A 21047-nucleotide genomic window follows, 5' to 3' on the forward strand; every position below is an offset into this window, starting at 1 on the left:
AGTTGCTGAAATAGCCCTCATAGAAATGCTGTCCAATCAGAAGCCGACCAACACCTTTGACACGGCACAAAAACGTCCGTTTTCTTCGTCCACAGAAACACAGAATGTCTCCACCATGGAAAGAGTTTGAATCGCTGTTTTTTCGGACGCGGCTTCAAGGCCACCACACAGAAAGCTGCGTTTAGCACACATTAACATGTGTGTCACTGATTAAACTTCAGATGTCATTAGTTAAACATGCCAACGTGCTCTAAGGCTACGAGTTTGTTACAATGAACAGATCCGTGCACACCTCCAGATATCAGTCCCAGTTCACACACTGTGAGAACTTTATCAGCTTTAAGAAAACCTGTTGTGTGACTGCCTACATGTATCTTACAGCCAGAGTGCTATTCAAAGCCATGTTAAATGGCACAACTTGGTTTATAATTAGACAAAGGCACTGGTTAGACTTGAGTGTGATCAGACCTCCAGTTTGAAAAAGGTGTCGGGCTGGAGACTCCAGCTCATACAGCCAACATGTTGTTTGTGTCACTCACCGCGGTATCCTCTGTGTGTGACAGTACAGTGGCCATCAGATCTCAGAAATATGGACAACTGTTTTCTCTGATTTATAATTGATGAATGCAGAGTGTGGAGAAGCTGTGTTTGTGTGCAGCAGGAGCGTCTGTGATGAAGCTCACTCAGGGAGACGTTTCCATGGACGGGACAGAGCACATTTTGCTTGCTGATGGTTTAAAAATGGTAAATGGTCTGTATTTGTAAAGCGCTTTACTTGGTCCTAAGGACCCCAAAGCGCTTTACACTATACACAATCATCCACCCATTCACGCACACATTCACACACTGGTGATGGCAGCTACATTGTAGCCACAGCCACCCTGGGGCGCACTGACAGAGGCGAGGCTGCCGGACACTGGCGCCACCGGGCCCTCTGACCACCACCAGTAGGCAACGGGTGAAGTGTCTTTCCCAAGGACACAACGACCGAGACTGTTGGAGCCGGGGCTCGAACCGGCAACCTTCCAATTACAAGGCGAACGCCCAACTCTTGAGCCACGGTCGCTTAACATACATGCCAGGTGTACTTTTGATGAAAGTCAAGCTGAGCAGACGAGGAGGCACAAAGTGAAACAGAGACACATCCAGTCCACACGAAAGACTCTCTGCTATTCGCTCACTTTGTGAAACACATGTGGCTGCTTTAAAGCCTTGATGGCCCGAACCTGCATCCCAAACATGAACCCCGCCTGCAGGCTGGACTAGTGTCCTGTCATTAAATCCACCAGCCTGGAGGTGTGGAGATGCTAACAAGATGTTTTGGAAAGTAATTGTTATCACCCTTTAAATGTGAATGAAAGTGGAAATGACCACAAATGAATTTGTACTGTTGAAGCGCTTTGGGTAAACAAACTGTTTCTTATTCATATGGCATTAAAGTTCTCAGGGGTCTCAGGCCACTCTGTACAGTTAAAACAACAACAAAATATCATAAAAAATAAAATCTGTGTTCATCTCATTGCTATAATATAAAACTCCATCTGAGAGAAGACGAACAACAAAATTCAAAGCAGTGAGCAGTTATAGTGATAGCACCTAAGTGCGCTGTGCTGTAAGGCAGCTCGGTTCAACGTCGTCACAGAGAAACAGATGAATTGGTAGAAATGTTTTAAACACGGCTCTTACAGTTTATTGTCAGGACTTCGAGGAAGACCAAGTAACCTCTGAGGGAAGAGATGCAACAAACCGCCGTGTTAGCCAATCGACATTCACAATTTAGAGTCGGTGCCAGCAAGCCCCACATCCACAGCTACCTCACACTACAGGGTCACTTTACTAACGTTCAGTCTCCAGCTGCTCTCAGGTGTGTAGCATGTTACAGAAACAGCAGCTGTTGCAGGTTCAACCAAACACTGAAACAGCTGCGGCCCACAGATGCTGGCTCACACTGAGCCAACACGGAGCTTTAGCCTCCTGAGACCCGAACTCTTCCACAGCAGCATTTTTAATTTCTCTTTGATATTTGGTCACATTGGGGCCCGATCAATGTAAAAACAAAGAATAACAGATTTTTATTTTTTACCTTATTTTTGTTTTTAAGAAACATGAGAGCCACATATGAGGATATTCATTTAAAATGTTGATAGAATAGTAGCAGTATAATGTCCTCGTGAGTAGATATCAGGCCCATGTAGAGCACAATTCAATATTTTGGTCTAAATAACCCAAAATGTGATGTCCACATATGTGGACGGCAGGTCCTAGGAGGGTAAACCTGTCCTCAAGCTTAGGCCACAGCTAAGCTCAGGAGCTAATTATAAATAGGTACCTTACTAGGAGACAAGTTTGTTTCCTTCTGGCTGTCCCTTTCTACTTTAAGCTATTACTCAAGATTTGGAATAAGTTACATCGTCTTTCTTTAAGTCTTGATTGGAAATCTTCTCATTTTTCTTGACAATAATAAAGAAAATTATCTCTGTAATACAGAAAATAATACATTTGTTAACTATGCGTCACAGTAACCAGTACTGCCTGTGTACTGGGAGAAAGAGCTCCTCACAGTGATATTAAGGCCCTTTCAGACACGCAGTGAGGTGTAGCTGAACTTCTCCACAGTGAGATCAGTGTGTGAGACAGCTTCAGGCTTCCTGATTGGGAAATGCATCAGTCTAATCATACTGTAAAATAGAAACAGGCGAGCAACAACAAACAGGTCCAGGACACAGAGTCATTCCTCCAGCTGTGCCCGTGTGCATTCAGACGTTACTGTAAATGAGCCGGCCCTTAACATCACAACTGCAACAGAAAAGTGAGTGTGTGTCTGAAAGGGACTTAAGCTGTGTGTTATCTGTGTCGTGCACGTCTCCTGATGCTCAGCGGGCGCATACAAAGGCAAAGCTTCTGCTGAGAACGACCCGTCTCAGTTTTTAATAAAAATCCAACTGAAGCAGACTGCCTCCAGACAGCAGCAGTGAGAAACTACAGGAAGCAGGAGAGGATCTAAAGCTTGTTGAATGGCAGTAACATTGACTTTACTTCTTTAAAAAGTCTTGGGCGAGTAGACAAGGATTCGACACCAGGTGTATTCTCATTTTGGACACAGCTAAAGAGAAACCTGAATAACAAAATGTGACGCAGATCTGCCCGACTTGCCCTGGTTGCAGTCCAGGTGGTTTTGCAGGCGTGAGTGTTTCCAGATGGAGATGACCTCGGGGTGTGCCGCAGGTGCGGGTGTCTGGTTTAGGACTGCTGGCTGTTCCACTGGTTGGCCATAGGCCTGCGGAGCAGCTCCTCCACATGACGAGCCACATCCATGGTGTCCTCGAGATCAAAGTCCCCATCGGGATCCAACATGCCGTCAGCCCTGACAGGACAGCAGCGAAGATGGTCAATGGAAAACAATGTTATAGCATCATCATGGATGGTTTACATTCCTGAATGAAGCAGTGACAACAAAGACACCCAAAACCAGTATTGATAGTTTGCATTGTTTACAAACTGTCTGGACTAGGCTGCAGGCTGTAATTCATTATTATCAGGAAGTCCTAAAAACTCCCTGAAAAGCCTTCAGCTAATCCAAAATGCTGCAGCCAGAGTCCTGACAGGGACTAGAAAGAGAGAGCAGATTTCTCCTGTTTTTGCTTCCCGTTAAATCCAGAATTCAAAATCCTGCTCCTCACATACAAGGTCTTAAATAATCAGGCCCCATCTTATCTTAATGACCTTGTAGTACCATATCACCCTATTAGAGCACTTCGCTCTCGCTCTGCAGGCCTACTTGTTGTTCCTAGAGTATTTAAAAGTAGAATGGGAGGCAGAGCCTTCAGTTTTCAGGCCCCTCTTCTGTGGAACCAGCTTCCAGTTTCCACTCCTGCCTGAGTTATGCTGCATTATGCGTAGCTGTTTCTTCTTCAGTCACCTTTTTCACTCACTACGTGGTTACATGCCACTCTGCGTTTAATCATCACCATTATCAATCACTGGCTCTTTTCCACAGCGTGTCTTTCTCCCGTCTTCCTGTAGATGGCGCTCCTCCCGGAGCCTGGTTCTGCCACACAGGTTGTTGGTTCAATCCCAGGCTGCTCCAGTCTGCATGTTGCAATATCTTTGGACATGATACTGAGCACCAGCTTTCCCTGATGCATTTACTGAATGCCAATATTGATCATGTATAATATATCCATTACATATCTATTATAAATATTATTGTTTTAAATATCAGCATGATGATTATTACCACAGAATTTTGTTGCATGAAGCAATGATCGTGTGTACATGCTGTGCTGCCAAACCTCAGTGTTCTTGGTGAATCTGACTTAAGAAGAACAAAACGTTCCTGGATTTATGAAGGTTATGAAGTACTACTGCACAAATGTCAAAGGCATTCTGACTAATTTTGTGTTTTCACATGTTTATAAGAGTTTTATTAAACATATGCACACGTGCAAAAAGAAAGCTGCTTACATGGGAGGGTAGACGTTGAAGTTGTTGGGGTGGGTCACAGAGGGAGAAGCAGTCTGGTCCATGAATGCAGTAGCTCCTGCACTGGGTTCAGGGTTCGGGGTGGTGAATCTATCAGAGACATGCCACACTTCACTTTAGCCTACTGCAGCATTACTAAAAGAGCACATTTTACAATGATATTCATTTTTATTTATATTACTAATATATTTATATTCAGGTTAATATTTAGATAATATTGAGTTGAGTGTTTATAAGTTTTGAGTGCAGATATCAACATTATTCTTATTTTGACTGCAAAAAAAAGAGCGAGTGGAGAACAGAGAGAGAACAACATGGTTAAGAAACAGCTGCTGCACATCAACTCTCTTCCACCATCTTCCCAGCCAGCAAGCTAACGCCAAGCTAGGAAACCAGTGATGTTACTGGTGCAGTGTACATTTTCACCACTAGATGTCAGCAGACTACAATCCAGCTACTGTAGCTGCTGTTCACCTGTAGTGAGTGCAGGCTGTCAGTCAGCTGTCAGCATATATCCCTGTCTGTTTACTGTGGTGGACGCTGTTAATGTAAGAAGTTTGATACTGAGGTGAGCTGCTGAGGAAATCCTGAACTTCAGGTGTTGCTGTTGAACATGACAACCGTGCTCTAAGGTCACATTTTGCCGTTAATGCAACTTTTTTTGATCTAACATAGTTTGGCTTGGACACTTAAACAACAAACTCTCATACGAGGTGAATGTAATCATTGTCTCGTTGCCAGCTTCCCAGAAACAGCAGAGAAGAAGATTAGTTTTACATTAAATTATAGTGTTAGTGATCTTTAAAGCTGCTAGTAAAGTTATGACTAACACAGAAATACTCTGCTGGATCGTAACGTTTTCTGCTTGAAATTTTAATCCTGCTCAACAAAAATAAGGAAAACAAAAGGTGCAGAGATATAAAGCTTCACATGTGGAAGTGACAAACTGACACAAAGGTAGCAGATTTCCTGTGGCAGTTTGACACAGACACTTACTCTGGCACGACTTGTTTGATCTGTGGTTTCACATATCCATCAACTGCTTTTGCTGGTAAAAACAAAACAAAAGATAAAATAAAACAGTAGATATGTGTTATGGTAACAGTGAAGTGTCGATGTTAAAAATGGGCTGACACATACAAAGTGGGGGGGTGTAGTACTTGGCGAAGACTTCGTCTTTGGGCCGGTCAGGATACAGATACAGGAGATGGTTCAGGTCACTGATGCGGTCAGCCAGCGAGCGAATAGAGAAGTCCTTGGTTGTGTAAGGCAGCAGATTCCAGACCAGCCTCTCACCTACACAAAAGAACCGAGGATTGCAGTGATCGCATGCAAAAGGACGGACGCAGAGACAGCGTCTCATAATCATCAGTGGGCTTTGTGCCACGCTGTGTGTTTCTGTGTGGACATGTCACTCAAGGACAAGTTCACAGGCTGTGGCTGACAGAAGAAGATCAACCTGTGTCTCCAGCAGAGCAAAAGCTTCATGTGGACTTTTTAAAACTGTGTTTTGTGTGGCAGCAGTGCATTGTATATGTAACAGAGCCAGAAAGCAGAGCCACTGCGTACCTGATTTGTTGGGGTTTTCTGCCACCCAGGCGATGGTGATGCCTCCAATCTCAGAGTCGCTGAACCGCAGCAGGAAAGTGCCGTTGGGTTTGGACATCAGCATGTCCTGTGCCTGCTGCTTGTTTACAAAGCCCAGAATGGCCCTGCGGACACACATAGTTACACACTAAAACACCACCGGTGCACTGTCACAAGTGCACAGTGCTGCCCTCACCCCACCAGCTCTGCTACAGCACAAAGCTCGTTTAAAGCTGACAGTCGAGATCATTTTTCAATCTATCATACAAGACAAATAAATCTTCATTCCAGATTCTCGCAGAAGGAACATAAATAAAAGTGATTACCCATCATTCCAGTGAGGCTTCAGGTGTTTCTTCATAAGCTCTACTACTCCATCAAACCACTGCCAGAAGGTGAAGTTGCGTCCAGGTAAGCTTTCCTGTGCAAAACACATTTCTTCAGTGGGTTCATTTGCACACTGCTTATGACCTTTATGTTTCCAATGATATGATGCTGCTTCCTGATTGTCTCTGCAGCTGTAAAAAAGGAAACCTCTCCAGTCTAAAACTATGGAAAAGTCCACTTTTACTTAGGAAGTAAGAGAACAAGTAGCAACCAGGTGCTGCTAATCAAATGTACGTGATTAAGTGATGACCAGAAAGTGTGAGCACCTCGACAAAAGCAGAAGATTTGGACGTATGCTGGTCTAGAGCATCAGGGTGTGTGCTAATACAAACACAATCTTCTTAGGAGTGGACGTCCAATCAAATTCACACCAAGCCCAGACCACGCAAGAATCACAAAAACAAAATAAAACAAACCCAGAGCTATGTGTCCGTCAGCTTGTTGCTCCAACACGTAGTTTACACTGTAAATATACTTTTATTCTTTGATTTCGCTCGGTTGTGTTCTCATTCGTTTTGGCTTCTAAACAGAACCTGAGTGTTTCACCTTGTGTGAGCACGTGTGCTGAAATTATAATAAAAATCCTCGTATCCTTGAATCATGATGATGGATTGAGGCAGCTTTCCACAAAAGCACACGCACGCACACTTTAAAGTAGTGGTTCCCAAACCTTTTTTGCTGCGCCCCCCTTTGTTTTCAAGAAAAATGTTCGCGCCCCCCGCCTCCACGTGCGCACGCACGCACACATCCTCCAATCACACACGCCCATATTTTGCTCCATTGCGGTTTATTTCACACCTCAAACATTTACTAAACAATTAAGCAAATACAAGTAATCTGCAGGTAGTAATAAAATAAACTACCAACTCTTTTACGCTACGTCCGCACCTACACGGGTATTTTTGAACACGCAGCTGTTTCGTCCACGTAAATGACGTTTCGAATCACCGAAAACGGAGATTTTTTTAAACTCCTTTTTTGCGTTTCCGTGTGGACGAGGAATACAGAGTTCGTCACGCAACGTCAAAGGTATGTGCCTTTTTCACGCCACGCTGTGTGCCCGTTATTGTTTACATGAGATGAATTGCAGAATGGCCAATAGAGACAAAATACTGTTAATCTGACTGTCTGCAGGTTTTACACACAGTTACTGTCCCTCCATTTACAAAGGCAGAGGCGTCACAGTGTCATTATTTTACATGTAGTTGTTTATTTCCTGTGTAATAATATTCAACATTGCTGTCAATACATTTTTCAAAAAATGCCTCTCTGTGCAAAATGGGTTCAAAAACATAAACAGCTGTGGGATCCTGTTTGTCCGTGATTTGAACAGCCCAGCGCTGCTCCCGATGCAGGGAAAACCAACCCTGCAGGGAGACCTACCTCGGCACTTGTGCAGGTGAAACCAAAGGGCAGATATGCTTCACCATATTTTCAAGTCTTTGGCTTAGAATGAAGTTGGTTTGGAAACATATTCAGCGATGCTTCATCTCCTGCTTTGCGCTTCTGTGGGCGCCCGTGCTAGCAGTGTCCAAGCGTTTTGTCCCCCCCCTTTCATCCCGCGCCCCCCCCTTCCATGGCTCTGCGCCCCCCCCCCCCAGGGGGCGGGCCCCACACTTTGGGAAGGTCTGCTTTAAAGTATGCTGAAGTCTGTGCACAAACGAGGGTTGTCTGCAGACCCATGCGTGCCATGACACGTGTGTTGCAACATGAAACTACAGATTACATTTATAATGACGTTAATTTATTAGAATAAATAGCCAAAAAAAAGAATCACCTTCATTGCTGAGCAACCACCATTACCTTTGACCCCCATCGTCCATCAGCACTGCCCTTGGACAGAGTGGGGAACACCTGCATTTAACTGCTATTTTATACATATCGACACGTCAGACACGTCAGACACGTCAGAGTGCGCTGATGCCTGCAACCCATGTCCTCAGTGTCTCAAACAAATACGCCTTACTAAGGTCTGTGGCTGAGAAGTTACTACAAACTGCACTAAATTCTACGTAAAAACATTTCTTACTTTGTGCACATGGGAGATGGTAAGTAATTAGCACAGGTGGCTCTGTGCTGTGAGCACGGTGCCAGGATTCTGGCTCTGTGCTGCAACTCATTGTGAGTGTTCAGAGCCTCACAGTAATGCTGGGATTACACCGTGCACACAGAATGACCTTTGTGTTTCTCTCTTTACCTCCCTCAGTAGTGCTATTACATAACATGTCAGCACGCAGCTACCAGCAGGTGTTGGTGTGTTAGCTTCATGGCTGAATGTCACAACGTGTAATATGGACTTAAGAATGTAAAGTTTCATCCAGCCTGAAGAAAAGAAAAATAATGAGACACGGTATTATCCTGTCTACATCATTTACGCGTTACAGCGTTTTGGTGAGCTTTGGTGTGGGAACACGGCTTCACAACAAACGTGTGATTTAAGAGTCAGAGGAGGCAAGAGTCAAAAGGTGGCTGACAGCGGAAGAGAGCAGACGTGTGTTCGTGAGCTCGGCTGTAGGCCCAGGAATCTATCTTTATCCTGACTTGCCTTCATACAATTCTGGACCATAGCAAGAGGCAAAGTTACTAAAGAAACTTCTGTATGGCAAGTTATAATTTGCGACACTCTAAATGAAAGAAAACAGCTAAAACTTCAGGGCACCTGCACATATTAGCAACAAGAAATATGGCGGATGGGGAGGAGGAACTGCCAATTAGCAAACTACTCAATGCTATCAAGGAAACTAAAGAGGACCTCACGAACCACGCTGACAAAAAAAAAACAAAAAACGGCCGACATACAAACAACCCTGACGAAAATTGAATCCTGTCTCAATGCGCTTTCTGAGCAGGTTGAGGAGACTGAGCGCAAACGAAGACGACATTAGAGACGCACATAACCGTGTCGATAAAATGGCTGCGAGAGAAGGAGATCGAATATGCGCTGATGTACCCAGCTCAGCTTCGCATCGGGCACCAGGGATCTATCAAAGTTTTCCCCACTCCTGCCGAAGCACAACGTTCTCTGAAAGATCTTCCGAGTCAGTAGACTAAAGTGATCTAATGTGATTTCAACAAAGCAATTCGCTCTTCTACTCTCAGATGAGAAGCCCTCCACTGTTAACTTTGGGGGTGGGGGCGACATGAAGGAAGAAAAGACTATAACATCAAGCATTGACATAGAAACTCTCCATCCTCTATTTTTCAGACGAATTGGAGATACGACTTATCCGGTATTTGATAACTAATAGAAATAATTGCTCGTTAGTCAGTTAAAATAATGTGTACGAATTCATAAAAGTAGAGATTTTGTGAGCATTTATGATCATGATGTCAACCCCCTACTGGATGAGTGTGATCACATGTTGATCAACCAGTTTATTTGTCTCTTATACAGTTATGTTCTATATCTGACTGTAAAATTCAGTGCTTAGCTGTAAATATTTCACTGAGAGTGGCTAAAGTTTCAACCTTAGCAGCTGCCTGGGCCTCCACTACTGTCACCTACCTAATGTGGTTTTGTTACAGGGGTTTTATTTTAACGTTTTGGGGTTATGTTTGGCCTCTTACCAAACATTTTACTCACACAACTGTTCACACAGCTCCCTGGTCTAGGCCGTATCTTACTATTATACCCATGTGCAGAGCTTCACCACATCGAAACTCAGGAAAGCAGGAATGTGTTCAGAAATCCCCAGAGTTGAATACCATGACACTTACCCGTCCAGGATATTCATATAAAAAAAACTTAAATTACGGTTCATCTAACTTGTATATCTTGGAATATTAGAGGGATCAATTCACCCATTAAGAGGAAGAAAATGCTGACATCCTTAAAGAGGCAGAGTGTAGATGTCACGTTTATCCAGGAGAGTCACCTCACAGACGTTGAACATTTAAAATTACGTAGACCTGGGTGGGCAATGTTTTTTACTCGTCATATACTTCCAAAGCAAGAGGCGTCTCCCTGCTTATTAATAAACACCTGAACTTTCAACTAATCTCAGTTGAAAAGGACAAAAATGGCAGATTCTTACTTGTAGATTGTGAAATAAATAGAAATAAGATAACTTTGGTAAATATATATGGGCCCAACTACGACGATCCTTTATTCTTTAACAACTTAATAATGAAACTGGCTACAATTGAGGGCCAGTATATTGTGGGTGGAGACTTTAATTTGGTCCTAAATCCTTCTTTGGATCGGTCCTCACACAAAACATCTTTATTTTCAAAGGCAGCAACAGCAATGAACCAAACTATGAAGGATATAGGCATAACTGATGTGTGGCGAAACCTTCATCCAGGCCAGAGGGACTTTTTTTCACCAGTACATAACAAACACACTCTAGAGTTGATGTTTCTTGTACCACAACATAAGACTGCAACAGTGATAGATTGCTCCTACTTAGCAGCTACTTTTTCAGACCATAATCCCATCAAACTCTCCTGGGCTACCAACATGTCACAACCTGCAACCCACAGGTGGAGGTTTAAAAGTTACATGCTAGGAGACTATTTCATATATGAAATTAATATTGAAATATTCCTAGATGCCAATTCAAATTCCTCTTCACATGCCAATATCTGGGAAGCTCTCAACGCCTATAAGAGAGGTTTGGTTATGTCATACGGTGCCAATAAGGTTAAAAAAGTTAGAGAGAAGATAACTAAATTGGAGATTGACATTAAAAACTTGGAGCAGGAAAATATTGCTACCAAAAAGGAAGAATACCTCAATACATTAACAAAAACAAGGATGCAATATGATAATTTATGCACCAGCAGAGCGGAAGCAGCCATGGCAGGAACTAGATATCACTACTACGAATATGGAAACAAGACAAGTAACTACTGGCCTGGCAAATTAAGAAAGAAACAGCTGATAAATTTATACGGACAATATCAACAGAAGATGATAAACTTCTTGCCCATAAATGCCGAGTTTAAACGGTTCTATGAAGATTTGTATAAACCTGAGCGAGGGGTCGACAGTACTGCTGCAAAAAGATTTATAGATGGAATAACTCTTCCCAGATTATATAATGAGGACAAAGAACGGCTTGATGCAGATATGTCTGAGATGGAGGTACTTCGAGCCCTCAAGTGTTTACAAATTAACAAGATTCCCAGTCGAGTATTATAAGGCTTTCTCTAATAAACGATTGACACCACTTACAAATATGATTAAAGAAGCTTTAGAAAATAATAAATTACCAGAATCATTGGAAATTGCAACAATCACATTACTCCTGAAACCAGGCAAGGACAAACAGATGTGACTCTTACAGACCCCTCAGCCTCTTAAATGCAGATTATAAAATATTATCTAAAATAATTGCACTCAGACTGGAAGACATCATGCCTAAGATAATACACACTGACCAAACAGGCTTCATTAAAAACAGGCACGGAGCAGATAATGTGCGACGTTTGCTCCATATACTGAACACTGCTCAAAAAACCAAGACCCCCTGCTAACAATCTCCATGGATGCTAATGAAGCATGTGACAGGATTGAGCCAAGTTTTCTATTTCAGGCAATGGAAGCCATGGGCTTCGGAGAGAAGTTCACCTGCTATGTTAGGACACTTTTTAATGCCCCCAGAGCCAATATCACAACAAATGATGTGCTCTCAGGCACTTTCTCTTTAACCAGAGGCTGCAGACAAGCTTGTCCAAGCTCCCGTTGCTCTTCGCGATCGAACCACTAGCCGCTGCCATTCGTACTAGTGCCTCCATATCTGCAATCAAGTGATTTGGCACAAGTGAACATAAACTTTCTCTATACACAGAAGACTTCCTACTGTACATAACGGACCCTCTTAAATCAATTCCCTCCTTAATGAAGTGTCTCAAAGAATACAGTGCAGCCTCAGGATACAAGTTAAACTACAGCAAAAGTGAGATTATGTCATCAAATATACAAGACAGCCGTATTAGAGCTCTTACTGACCCATTACAGTGGCGTAATAATGGCTTCACATATTTGGGTATACAAATTGATAAATCCGAGGTTCAAATATTCAAACTAAATTATATCAAACTGTTGGAGCAAACCAAACTGAATATTCAGAGATGGATGGATTTTGCTCTTTGCTTAGGCTGCTGCCCCCGCGACCCGGCCTCGGATAAAGCGGATGAAGATGGATGGATGGATTTTCCATTATCTCTCATAAGCAGAATTAATGTTATTAAAATGAACACTTTACTTAAGTTCATTTACCTATGTCAATGTCTCCCTACAAAGGTTCCTAAACGTTTCTTCAAAGAGCTTCATAAACTTATAACTTCTTTCATATGGCAAAAGAAAAATCCAAGAGTCAAACTCTCCTCATATTCAAGGGGAGGACTTAATTTACCAAACTTTAGGAACTGTTATCTTGCCTCCCAGTACCGATCAATTTGGATCTGGCTGCATGCAGAGAGCAGTGAGGTTCGATGGGTCCCAATAGAACAACATGAGGTGAACCCCCCTTAGTTCCTCCTTACCACCTTCATGCTTTGTCTCCGTAGTCTGATGTGTGATGTGTGGAGGGTCCGGGCTGCGAGGATTATGGCAGTGGTGACTTTTCCCAGGAGAAGCTGGGACCCTGTTTACTAGAAGGTTTTAAAATCTCTGTACTTTTAGGTGACAGAAGGAGACATGCGGCCTGGTCAAAACACAGAGAGCTGCACTCTAAAAGATCTTTAAACATAGTAAACATACCGTGTGTGCCACAGACTGCTCCCAAACACGAGGAGACAAATAATACCTCTAAAACACTTAAGTTGGCTTTATTAAACGTTAGATCTTTAGCTGGGAAAACATTTTTAATTAATGATTTAATCACTGAGCACAGCCTTGATTTTATGTTTTTAACTGAAACTTGGTTGGACCAAAGTAACAGTGGAGCTGTTCTCATCGAGACGACCCCTCCTAACTACAGTTTTATCAGTGAGGCCAGGGTGAGCAGGAGAGAAGGAGGGGTTGCTGTCTTATTTAATGAATCATTTCAATGTAAGCAGCTATCTCCTGGAAGTTTTCAGTCTTTTGAATATGTGGCTTTACAGCTGAAGGCCCCATCCAAAGTTGTGTTTCTTAATGTTTACAGGCCTCCCAAATACTGCACAGACTTTTTTAATGACCTCAGTGAACTGCTGCCTGTGATCTGTGTTGATTTCGACTGTGTAATTATTGTTGGGGATTTTAACATCCATGTGGACAACCCTCAGGACAAAGGGACTAAAGACCTGAGTAACACTCTGGGCAACTTTGGGCTGACTCAGTATGTAACAGAGGCCACACATAATAGAGGACACACTCTTGACCTACTGATCTCCAAGAGCCTGAGCATTTCAAACATTACTGTGTCTGATGTGGGCTTATCTGATCATTACTGTGTTTTCTTTGAAAGTAAAATCTCAGCCCACACAAATATATCAACAGCAGTGATCACAAAACGGTGTATAACTGAAGACAGTAGTGAGATCTTTAACCAGGTCTTCCCATTAACACCTGACCTGTCCAAAGGTTCAGTCAATGAGCTCGTCAATAGCTTTAATGCAAAAATGTTAAATGTAATGGATACTATTGCTCCCATTAAGGTGAAGGTTATCTCTGGAAGGAAAAAGTCTCCATGGAGAAACTCCACACTAGTGAAAAATGAAAAAAGAGAGTGTAGGAAAGCTGAGCGCAGATGGAGAAAAACAAACCTCCAGGTTCATTATGACATCTATAAAGAGAAACTTCACAATTATAATTTACAACTGAGGAGTGCAAGAAGGTCCTACTTCTCTGACATCATCACTAAAAACAGCCATAATGTTCGGGTCTTATTTTCTACAGTTGACAGGCTAACAAACCCTCCTGTGCCAGTGGCAGCTGAACTTCATTCAACCATGGCCTGCAATGACTTTGCCAAATTCTTCACAGACAAAATCCAAAAGATTAGACAAGCAATTGGTACATCAACAGCAGATCCAGAATATGTACTGTGTCCACCGAAAAACTGTTTAAACACCATCAAACAGTTTCACCCGATTAACAGCAAAGACCTGGAGGACATCTTAGGTCAACTGAACTCCTCCTCTTGCTGTTTAGATGTCCTGCCAACAAGTTTTTTCAAAAAGGTCTCAAAGACTTTGGAGTCAGACCTGTTACAGATCGTCAACTTTTCTTTAATGTCAGGTGTGTTTCCAGAACCACTAAAAACTGCTGTAATAAAACCTATACTGAAAAAGGACAATCTTGACAAGACACAAATGAAAAACTACAGGCCGATCTCAAATCTCCCATTTTTAAGTAAGATCATTGAAAAAGCAGTTTCTCAACAGCTCAATTACTTCTTAAAACAGAATAACTGCTACGATGCCTTCCAGTCAGGTTTTAGACAGAACCACAGCACTGAAACCGCTCTGACAAAAGTGTTTAATGACATATGTCTGAACACAGACAGTGGAAAAATGTCAGTCCTAGTTTTGCTGGATCTCAGTGCAGCATTTGATACAGTTGACCACAACATATTACTCAAACGACTGGAGAACTGGGCAGGTCTCTCAGGAACTGTACTAAACTGGTTCAAAACATACTTAGAAAACAGGAAATACTTTGTATCAATAGGTAACTTCACATCCGAGCAGACAAGTATCACATGTGGAGTTCCCCAAGGTTCCATCTTGGGACCCCCTCTGTTTAACAGTTACATGCTCCCACTGGCACAGATTATAAAGAACAACAAAATAAACTACCACAGCTATGCAGATGACACACAAATATATATCACAATGTCACCAGGAGACCGAGGCCCTGTACAGGCTCTTGGTAAATGCATTGAGGAAATTAATGACTGGTTGTGCCACAATTTTCTCCAACTAAACAAAAACAAAACTGAAGTAATAGTCTTTGGCGCCAAAGAAAAACGATTACAGGTCACCAGAGAACTTCAATCTATACATCTAAAAACCACAAACCAGGTGAGAAATTTGGGTGTAGTGATGGATGCAGACCTAAACTTAGAAAAACACATTAAGACAATAACAAAATCAGCTTACTATCACCTCAAGAATATTTCAAGGATAAAAGATCTGATGTCTCAACAGGACCTGGAAAAACTAGTCCATGCATTCATCTTTAGTAGGCTTGATTACTGTAACAGCATCTTTACAGGTCTACCTAAAAAATCAGTCAGACAACTACAGCTCATTCAGAACTCTGCTGCTCGAGTCCTCACTAAGACCAAAACAGTGGACCACATCAGTCCAGCTCTGAGGTCTTTACACTGGCTGCCTGTCCGTCAGAGGATAGACTTTAAAGTTCTGATGCTGGCCTATAAAGCTCTGAATGGTTTAGGACCAAAATACATCAGTGACCTCCTGATCCAGTATGAACCTTCCAGATCCCTCAGGTCATCTGGGTCCGGTCTTTTATCAGTTCCCAGAGTCAGAACCAGACACGGAGAAGCTGCATTCAGCTTTTATGCTCCTTATATCTGGAACAAACTCCCAGAAAGCCTCAGATCAGCTGAAACACTCAGTTTATTTAAATCCAGGTTGAAGACTCACCTATTCTCAGCTGCATTTGAATAAAGCACCAAATCCACACTTAAAGCTTAAATTTCAAAACTTACACTAACTACTGATCTTATCTATTTCTGATTTTATCTGTTTTGATTTTATATACTGTTTTGTTTGTTTGTTAATTAGTTAAGATTAAATTTCAAAACTTACATTAACTACTGATTTTATCTACTGTTCTGATTGTATCTGTTTTGATTTTATATACTGTTTTGTTTGTTTGTTTGTTAAGTGGGATTAGAGCTCTGGGTAGCTCCCCAACTGGGTCTAGAGTACTTTAAATTCAGGGAATTTAAAATAGAAAGTAGCTCGTCCACAGAAGGACTGGTAGCTCCCCTTACGATAAGGGTTCAGATCGCGCGAACAGGTGTGAAATGTGTGTGTTTAGTTAGTTTGTTTGTTTGCTTGTTTTAATCAATTTTAAATCATGCTTTTTATTTGTTTTTGTTTCTAATGTCTCTGTAAAGCACTTTGAATCACCTTGTTGTTGAATTGTGCTATACAAATAAATTTGCCTTGCCTTGCCTAAAAGATGATCCATTTTTAGGTACAAAAAATGTCCAAGCTCACAAACTATTTGATAATAAACACCTTCAGCGTCTGGCAGGAATCCCACTCGCTTCTGAAAATAAATATCTCCTTTCTTAGAAGGACACCCCTATGGGGCAACCCTGACCTCTCTCATCATATTCCTGACCCAATACTGCAGGGATGGAAGGACAGAAATATTCGAACTGTTGCCGACTTATACAATAATGATTCATTTATTGACTTTCAACAACTAAAGGAAGAATTCAAACTCCCAGGACAAAGTTTCTTCAAATTGCTACAAATAAGAGAGCGGGTCAAGGAGAAATCCAAAGGGTTATTCCCCGAGATACTGAAACTCCTCTTGAAACGCATCTTTGCACCAAACCATGGAAGTCAATAAAAGGAATAGCATGTTCTATACATGCTATGATCAATGAAAGTTACCTGACCATAACAAAGCGTCGATAAAAAGAAAATAGGAGACAGACCTGGGTCATGTCTATGAAGAGGTAGAATGGCACCATTTATTGGAACAGGCACAGACCATGTTAATTTCTACAAAACAGGCAAATGCAATTTAACATACTTCATAGGATATATTACACCCCTTACAGGCTACATAAAATTGATAATAATTACCCCCCCCCCAGATGTTTGAGATGTAAGGTGACCGATGGTGATCTCCTGCACATGCTGTGGAATTGCCCAGTGATAGAAGAGTCCTGGAGACGGGCCATTGAAACAATCTCAAGGGTAATGGGGACCCAAATCGAACTGGACCCAAAACTATGGATTCTAGGTGACACAGGTTCTATTAATGTGAATTACCATAAGAAATATTTTATTTTACTTGCGAGTACTGCAGTGAAAAAAGGTATTCTGCTACATTGGGAAGCTGAAAATTCCCCAACACTGAGACACTGGATTAATGAGCTACTGCACACCTGAGAAGATATCGCACAGTGTAAAAGGGAAATATGGAACCTTTGGAAAAATCTGGGGCCCCTTCCTGGCAGTACGACCGTCTCTGGACCTAACAGATCATAGAGGTGACGCAAATCCCCCTGGGTCTGCCTTGAGCTGAACCCCGGTTGGGCCCTCCTGACTCGACTTCCTGAATGCTGCAGTTTTATTGTGGGGTGTTGATTCCTGTGCATGAGAGTTTCTATAGATAGGTGTAAATATGGGCTGTCTGGATACACAAATGTGATGAGGTTGAGAGCCATACAGGCGTAAAGGGGTGGGGGGATGGTGGGAGGGGTTCACATGATGTGTTTTCTGTTTTGCTCACTTTTTTTTTTTCCTGAGTTCTTTGTTTGTTTTTGTTTGTTTTCCCATTTAAAAATGAAAAAAAAAAAAAAAAAGAGTCAGAGGAGGGACTCACCCTGTTGAACTGGGCCCAGGATATGGTCATGCTGCGGTAGTCGTCAGAGTTGTTGCTGCTGCTTGAAAAAGCCTTCTGTGCAAGAAAGACCAGGTTGTCGTCTGACAGGCCACGCTCACTGTGCATCTCTGCCTTGTATTTCATATCGAGGGCCTCGCACAGCTGGGGCCACAGCACCTTCTCTGGCACAATGAACGGCACTCTGCCCTGATGAGAGGAGGAAAAACGTTCAGCTTCCAACTGCATTTTATTTGTCTCCACATATTCACTGTTTATTTCAAAATATGTGGATTGATTCCAGGTCACAGAATAACACTGAGGCTGCGTGAGGACACGTCCGAGTATTTGGACAGCAGTGGAGCTCTATGGCAGAAAGAAACAGGACGAGATGGGTTAGTCAGCCTGGCACAGGTTCCACAGCATCATTAGTCTGTACAGAACATAGTTCTGTAGGCGTGAGGCCTTCCCTTCAGCAGAACCCCCAGTTTGTTGGCATTTCAGCTACATCTTATTTAATATACAGGCTGTAATTCTTAAGCTGTTCATGTGAATCTTTTGTAAAATTCATTTGATCACAGCTCAAAGCCTGCTCTTCAATCACAAGTCTGCTGTCCTGGCCTGCAGAGGAAAAACAACATAAATTGTGCTCAAACATTAAAGAAGGCACTGAGGTCACCAGCCAACGAGGGGCGGCCAACCTACCGGCTCAGCAAAGGCGTTGTCCCACAGGACCGTAGCTGTTGCATTGTTGTCCTGGCTGCCGTGCACAATGACGACCACAGGCAGGGACAGAGTCTGCAGGTTACAGAAACACACCACAATTCAATTAGAAAAGCTGAACTCCAGTCTACTCTCGTAAATGTGGCTGCTCATGTTTAACTCCTAAATATAAAAGATCAGACACGGAGACGGGGTTTACTTTGACGTGGAAGACCAGCTCGTTGCCCCCAATGCTAAACTGGGACTCAAACAGAACGGTAAACTTCTCCTCTGTCACGGACTCTGCACCTCGACGGTCCGAGCGTTTGATCCGCTTCAGTGACTGTGACACACACACACACACACACACACACACACGAACATTTAACCAGATTATCTGATTATAGTAAATGTTGTGACTCATAATAATCACATTCAGTCTGTCGTTATTTATTTTGTCAGAGTGGATCTGTTACAGATGGATTTCCTCTATGCAGTCACAGTGAAGAGACAAAAATAAAAACATGCATATATCACATTTACATCTTCTGTTATGTCCTAACAGTCATCAACATTTATGCATACTGCACTGTGCCATAGAAACTGTGTTTAGTTTGAGAGTAACATGGTACAAGAAAAGGAGACGTGTACCATCTTTAATCTGTGCTGTGTCGCTGTGGTTGCTCCCCACAAGATTTCAGACAGACAGGTGAAAAAATTATCAACTGCAAAGGGCCGCTGATGGAGAGCTACAAATCACCGGGAATCAGCAGCTACAATTGTTTTAAAGTGCAGTAAGGCAGCGGTCCCCAACCTTTCTTGCGCCACGGACCGGCCTTTAAGGTATCGCGGATAAATACAACAAAATAAAACTAGTGCCGGTGCTGAAAAAAGAAGATTTATTCATAACACACGTGAAAAGACCCAGGAAAACAGAGTTAACGATAAAAACAATAACAAAATAACGCTGAAAACCACACATTTCACACCTGAGCCTCAACTCTCGCGGCCCGGTACCGGTCCGAGGCCCGGGGGTTGGGGACCGCCGCAGTGAGGCACTCAGCCACCAAGACTCCACTGCTGAAGACAAACATGTTGAAGTGTGTTTAAAGTTTGCTGAACAACATTTAGACAAGTCTGTGTAATGCTGGGAGAATATAGTTTGGTCACATGAGACCAAAACTGAACTCTTTGAAGGCTGTAAACACACCATGTTTGGGTGGCTTCACCCCAAAAACACCACAGCAACACTGAAGTCTGGAGGTGGGAGCATCCTGGTGGGGGGCTGTTTATTCAGCGTACAGCACTGAGACATTAAGTATAACTCCAGGAAGGATGAATGGAAACATTGTTGATTAAAATCTGCTGCCATCTACCAGGATGATGAAGATGAAACAAGGATGGATGTTTCAGCAAGACCATGATCACAAACACAGCCAATGGAAACGGTTGGTTTCAGAGAAATCAAGTAAAGCTGCTGGAACGGCCCAGCCAATCACCTGAGCTGAATCTGTGGGAAGGATCCACGGAGCATTTGGGATTTATAGACTGTTTGTGTGGTGAGTGGGTCAAAGTCATGAGCAATGATGGGACTGGTTTCTCCGTACAGACGCTGTCATGAACTGCCATCACCAACATTTGTATAAAGTAATAAATAAATGTCCCTGTGTCACTTTGTATTATTACACAACTTCATCTGTGGTTTGATTCCTTTGCACGTCTGGATTGGAAGTGTTGTTACCGACATCTGGTGATAATTTCACATCAAATATATTTACTTAGAGAACTGCTGACGTGTTCAACGTTATTTTACCTGCTGTATATATATATATATATTAGTTGAACTACGTAATCATGTCTGCTTCTTTTCATAAATCACTTAACCAACGTGAGCCTTTTTCAAAACGATCAAACGTTGAATTATTTTCAGGACTTTAACCCTTTAAGTGCCAGATTAAACATTTGAACTACTGCATTATTTTTTTACCAAAGTTAAAAGCTTGAACAAAAACGTATAAAAATGCCCGAGAAACGCACAAGTGTAACCGCTTTATTCCAACTCACCATGTTTCTGAAGTGTGCACTGAGGGTGCCCGTGGCCTGGTGATACTCCATCACACAGTTGTTATTGAGGATTTCTCCACTGCTTTCACTGTTTAGGATTGAACATATTCTCACTGACTGTTCTTCAAAGCAATGATGATGACGTTATCGACATGTTTATGTCACCTGTACAGCCTCACCTGTGCGTACTCTCATTCTTCAGCAAAGCCTTGGCCTGCTGCTCACTAACAATGACAGCTTTGACCTGAGGTGGGTTCATGTGGACGTTGAGCTTCCCGCCCACCAGGAGGCGAACTGTGGCTGCAAATTTGGTCTGGGTTTTTAACACTTGGGGCGGCTGCTTTTCGATGATGAAGGTGCT

At 42.5% G+C, this 21047-nt stretch overlaps 1 protein-coding gene and 1 long non-coding RNA gene across 2 annotated transcripts in view; one reads left to right on the forward strand and one right to left on the reverse strand.

The window, feature by feature from the left end:
• Positions 1 to 965: 965 nt before the first annotated feature.
• LOC120718022 lies at positions 966 to 18781 on the forward strand. Its single transcript, XR_005692348.1, has 3 exons — positions 966 to 1317; positions 8933 to 8949; positions 18759 to 18781. It is a non-coding gene; the product is annotated as an uncharacterized LOC120718022 (long non-coding RNA).
• Positions 2401 to 21047, reverse strand: part of LOC120718020 (signal transducer and activator of transcription 5B-like) — a 42540-nt gene continuing 23893 nt past the window's right edge. Inside the window, exons 9-19 of the mRNA XM_040006325.1 lie at positions 20866 to 21045; positions 20687 to 20774; positions 18843 to 18965; positions 18626 to 18718; positions 17924 to 18130; positions 6396 to 6490; positions 6052 to 6194; positions 5623 to 5778; positions 5479 to 5530; positions 4465 to 4572; positions 2401 to 3364 (exon numbers count right to left, since the gene is read on the reverse strand). Of these exons, the coding sequence (XP_039862259.1) occupies positions 3241 to 3364; positions 4465 to 4572; positions 5479 to 5530; positions 5623 to 5778; positions 6052 to 6194; positions 6396 to 6490; positions 17924 to 18130; positions 18626 to 18718; positions 18843 to 18965; positions 20687 to 20774; positions 20866 to 21045 (1369 nt within the window). The 3' untranslated portion in view covers positions 2401 to 3240. The remainder of the gene's footprint in view (positions 3365 to 4464; positions 4573 to 5478; positions 5531 to 5622; positions 5779 to 6051; positions 6195 to 6395; positions 6491 to 17923; positions 18131 to 18625; positions 18719 to 18842; positions 18966 to 20686; positions 20775 to 20865; positions 21046 to 21047) is intronic.

Source organism: Simochromis diagramma, unplaced genomic scaffold, assembly GCF_900408965.1.
Source record: "Simochromis diagramma unplaced genomic scaffold, fSimDia1.1 OVJJ01000024.1, whole genome shotgun sequence".
NCBI lineage: Eukaryota > Metazoa > Chordata > Actinopteri > Cichliformes > Cichlidae > Simochromis > Simochromis diagramma.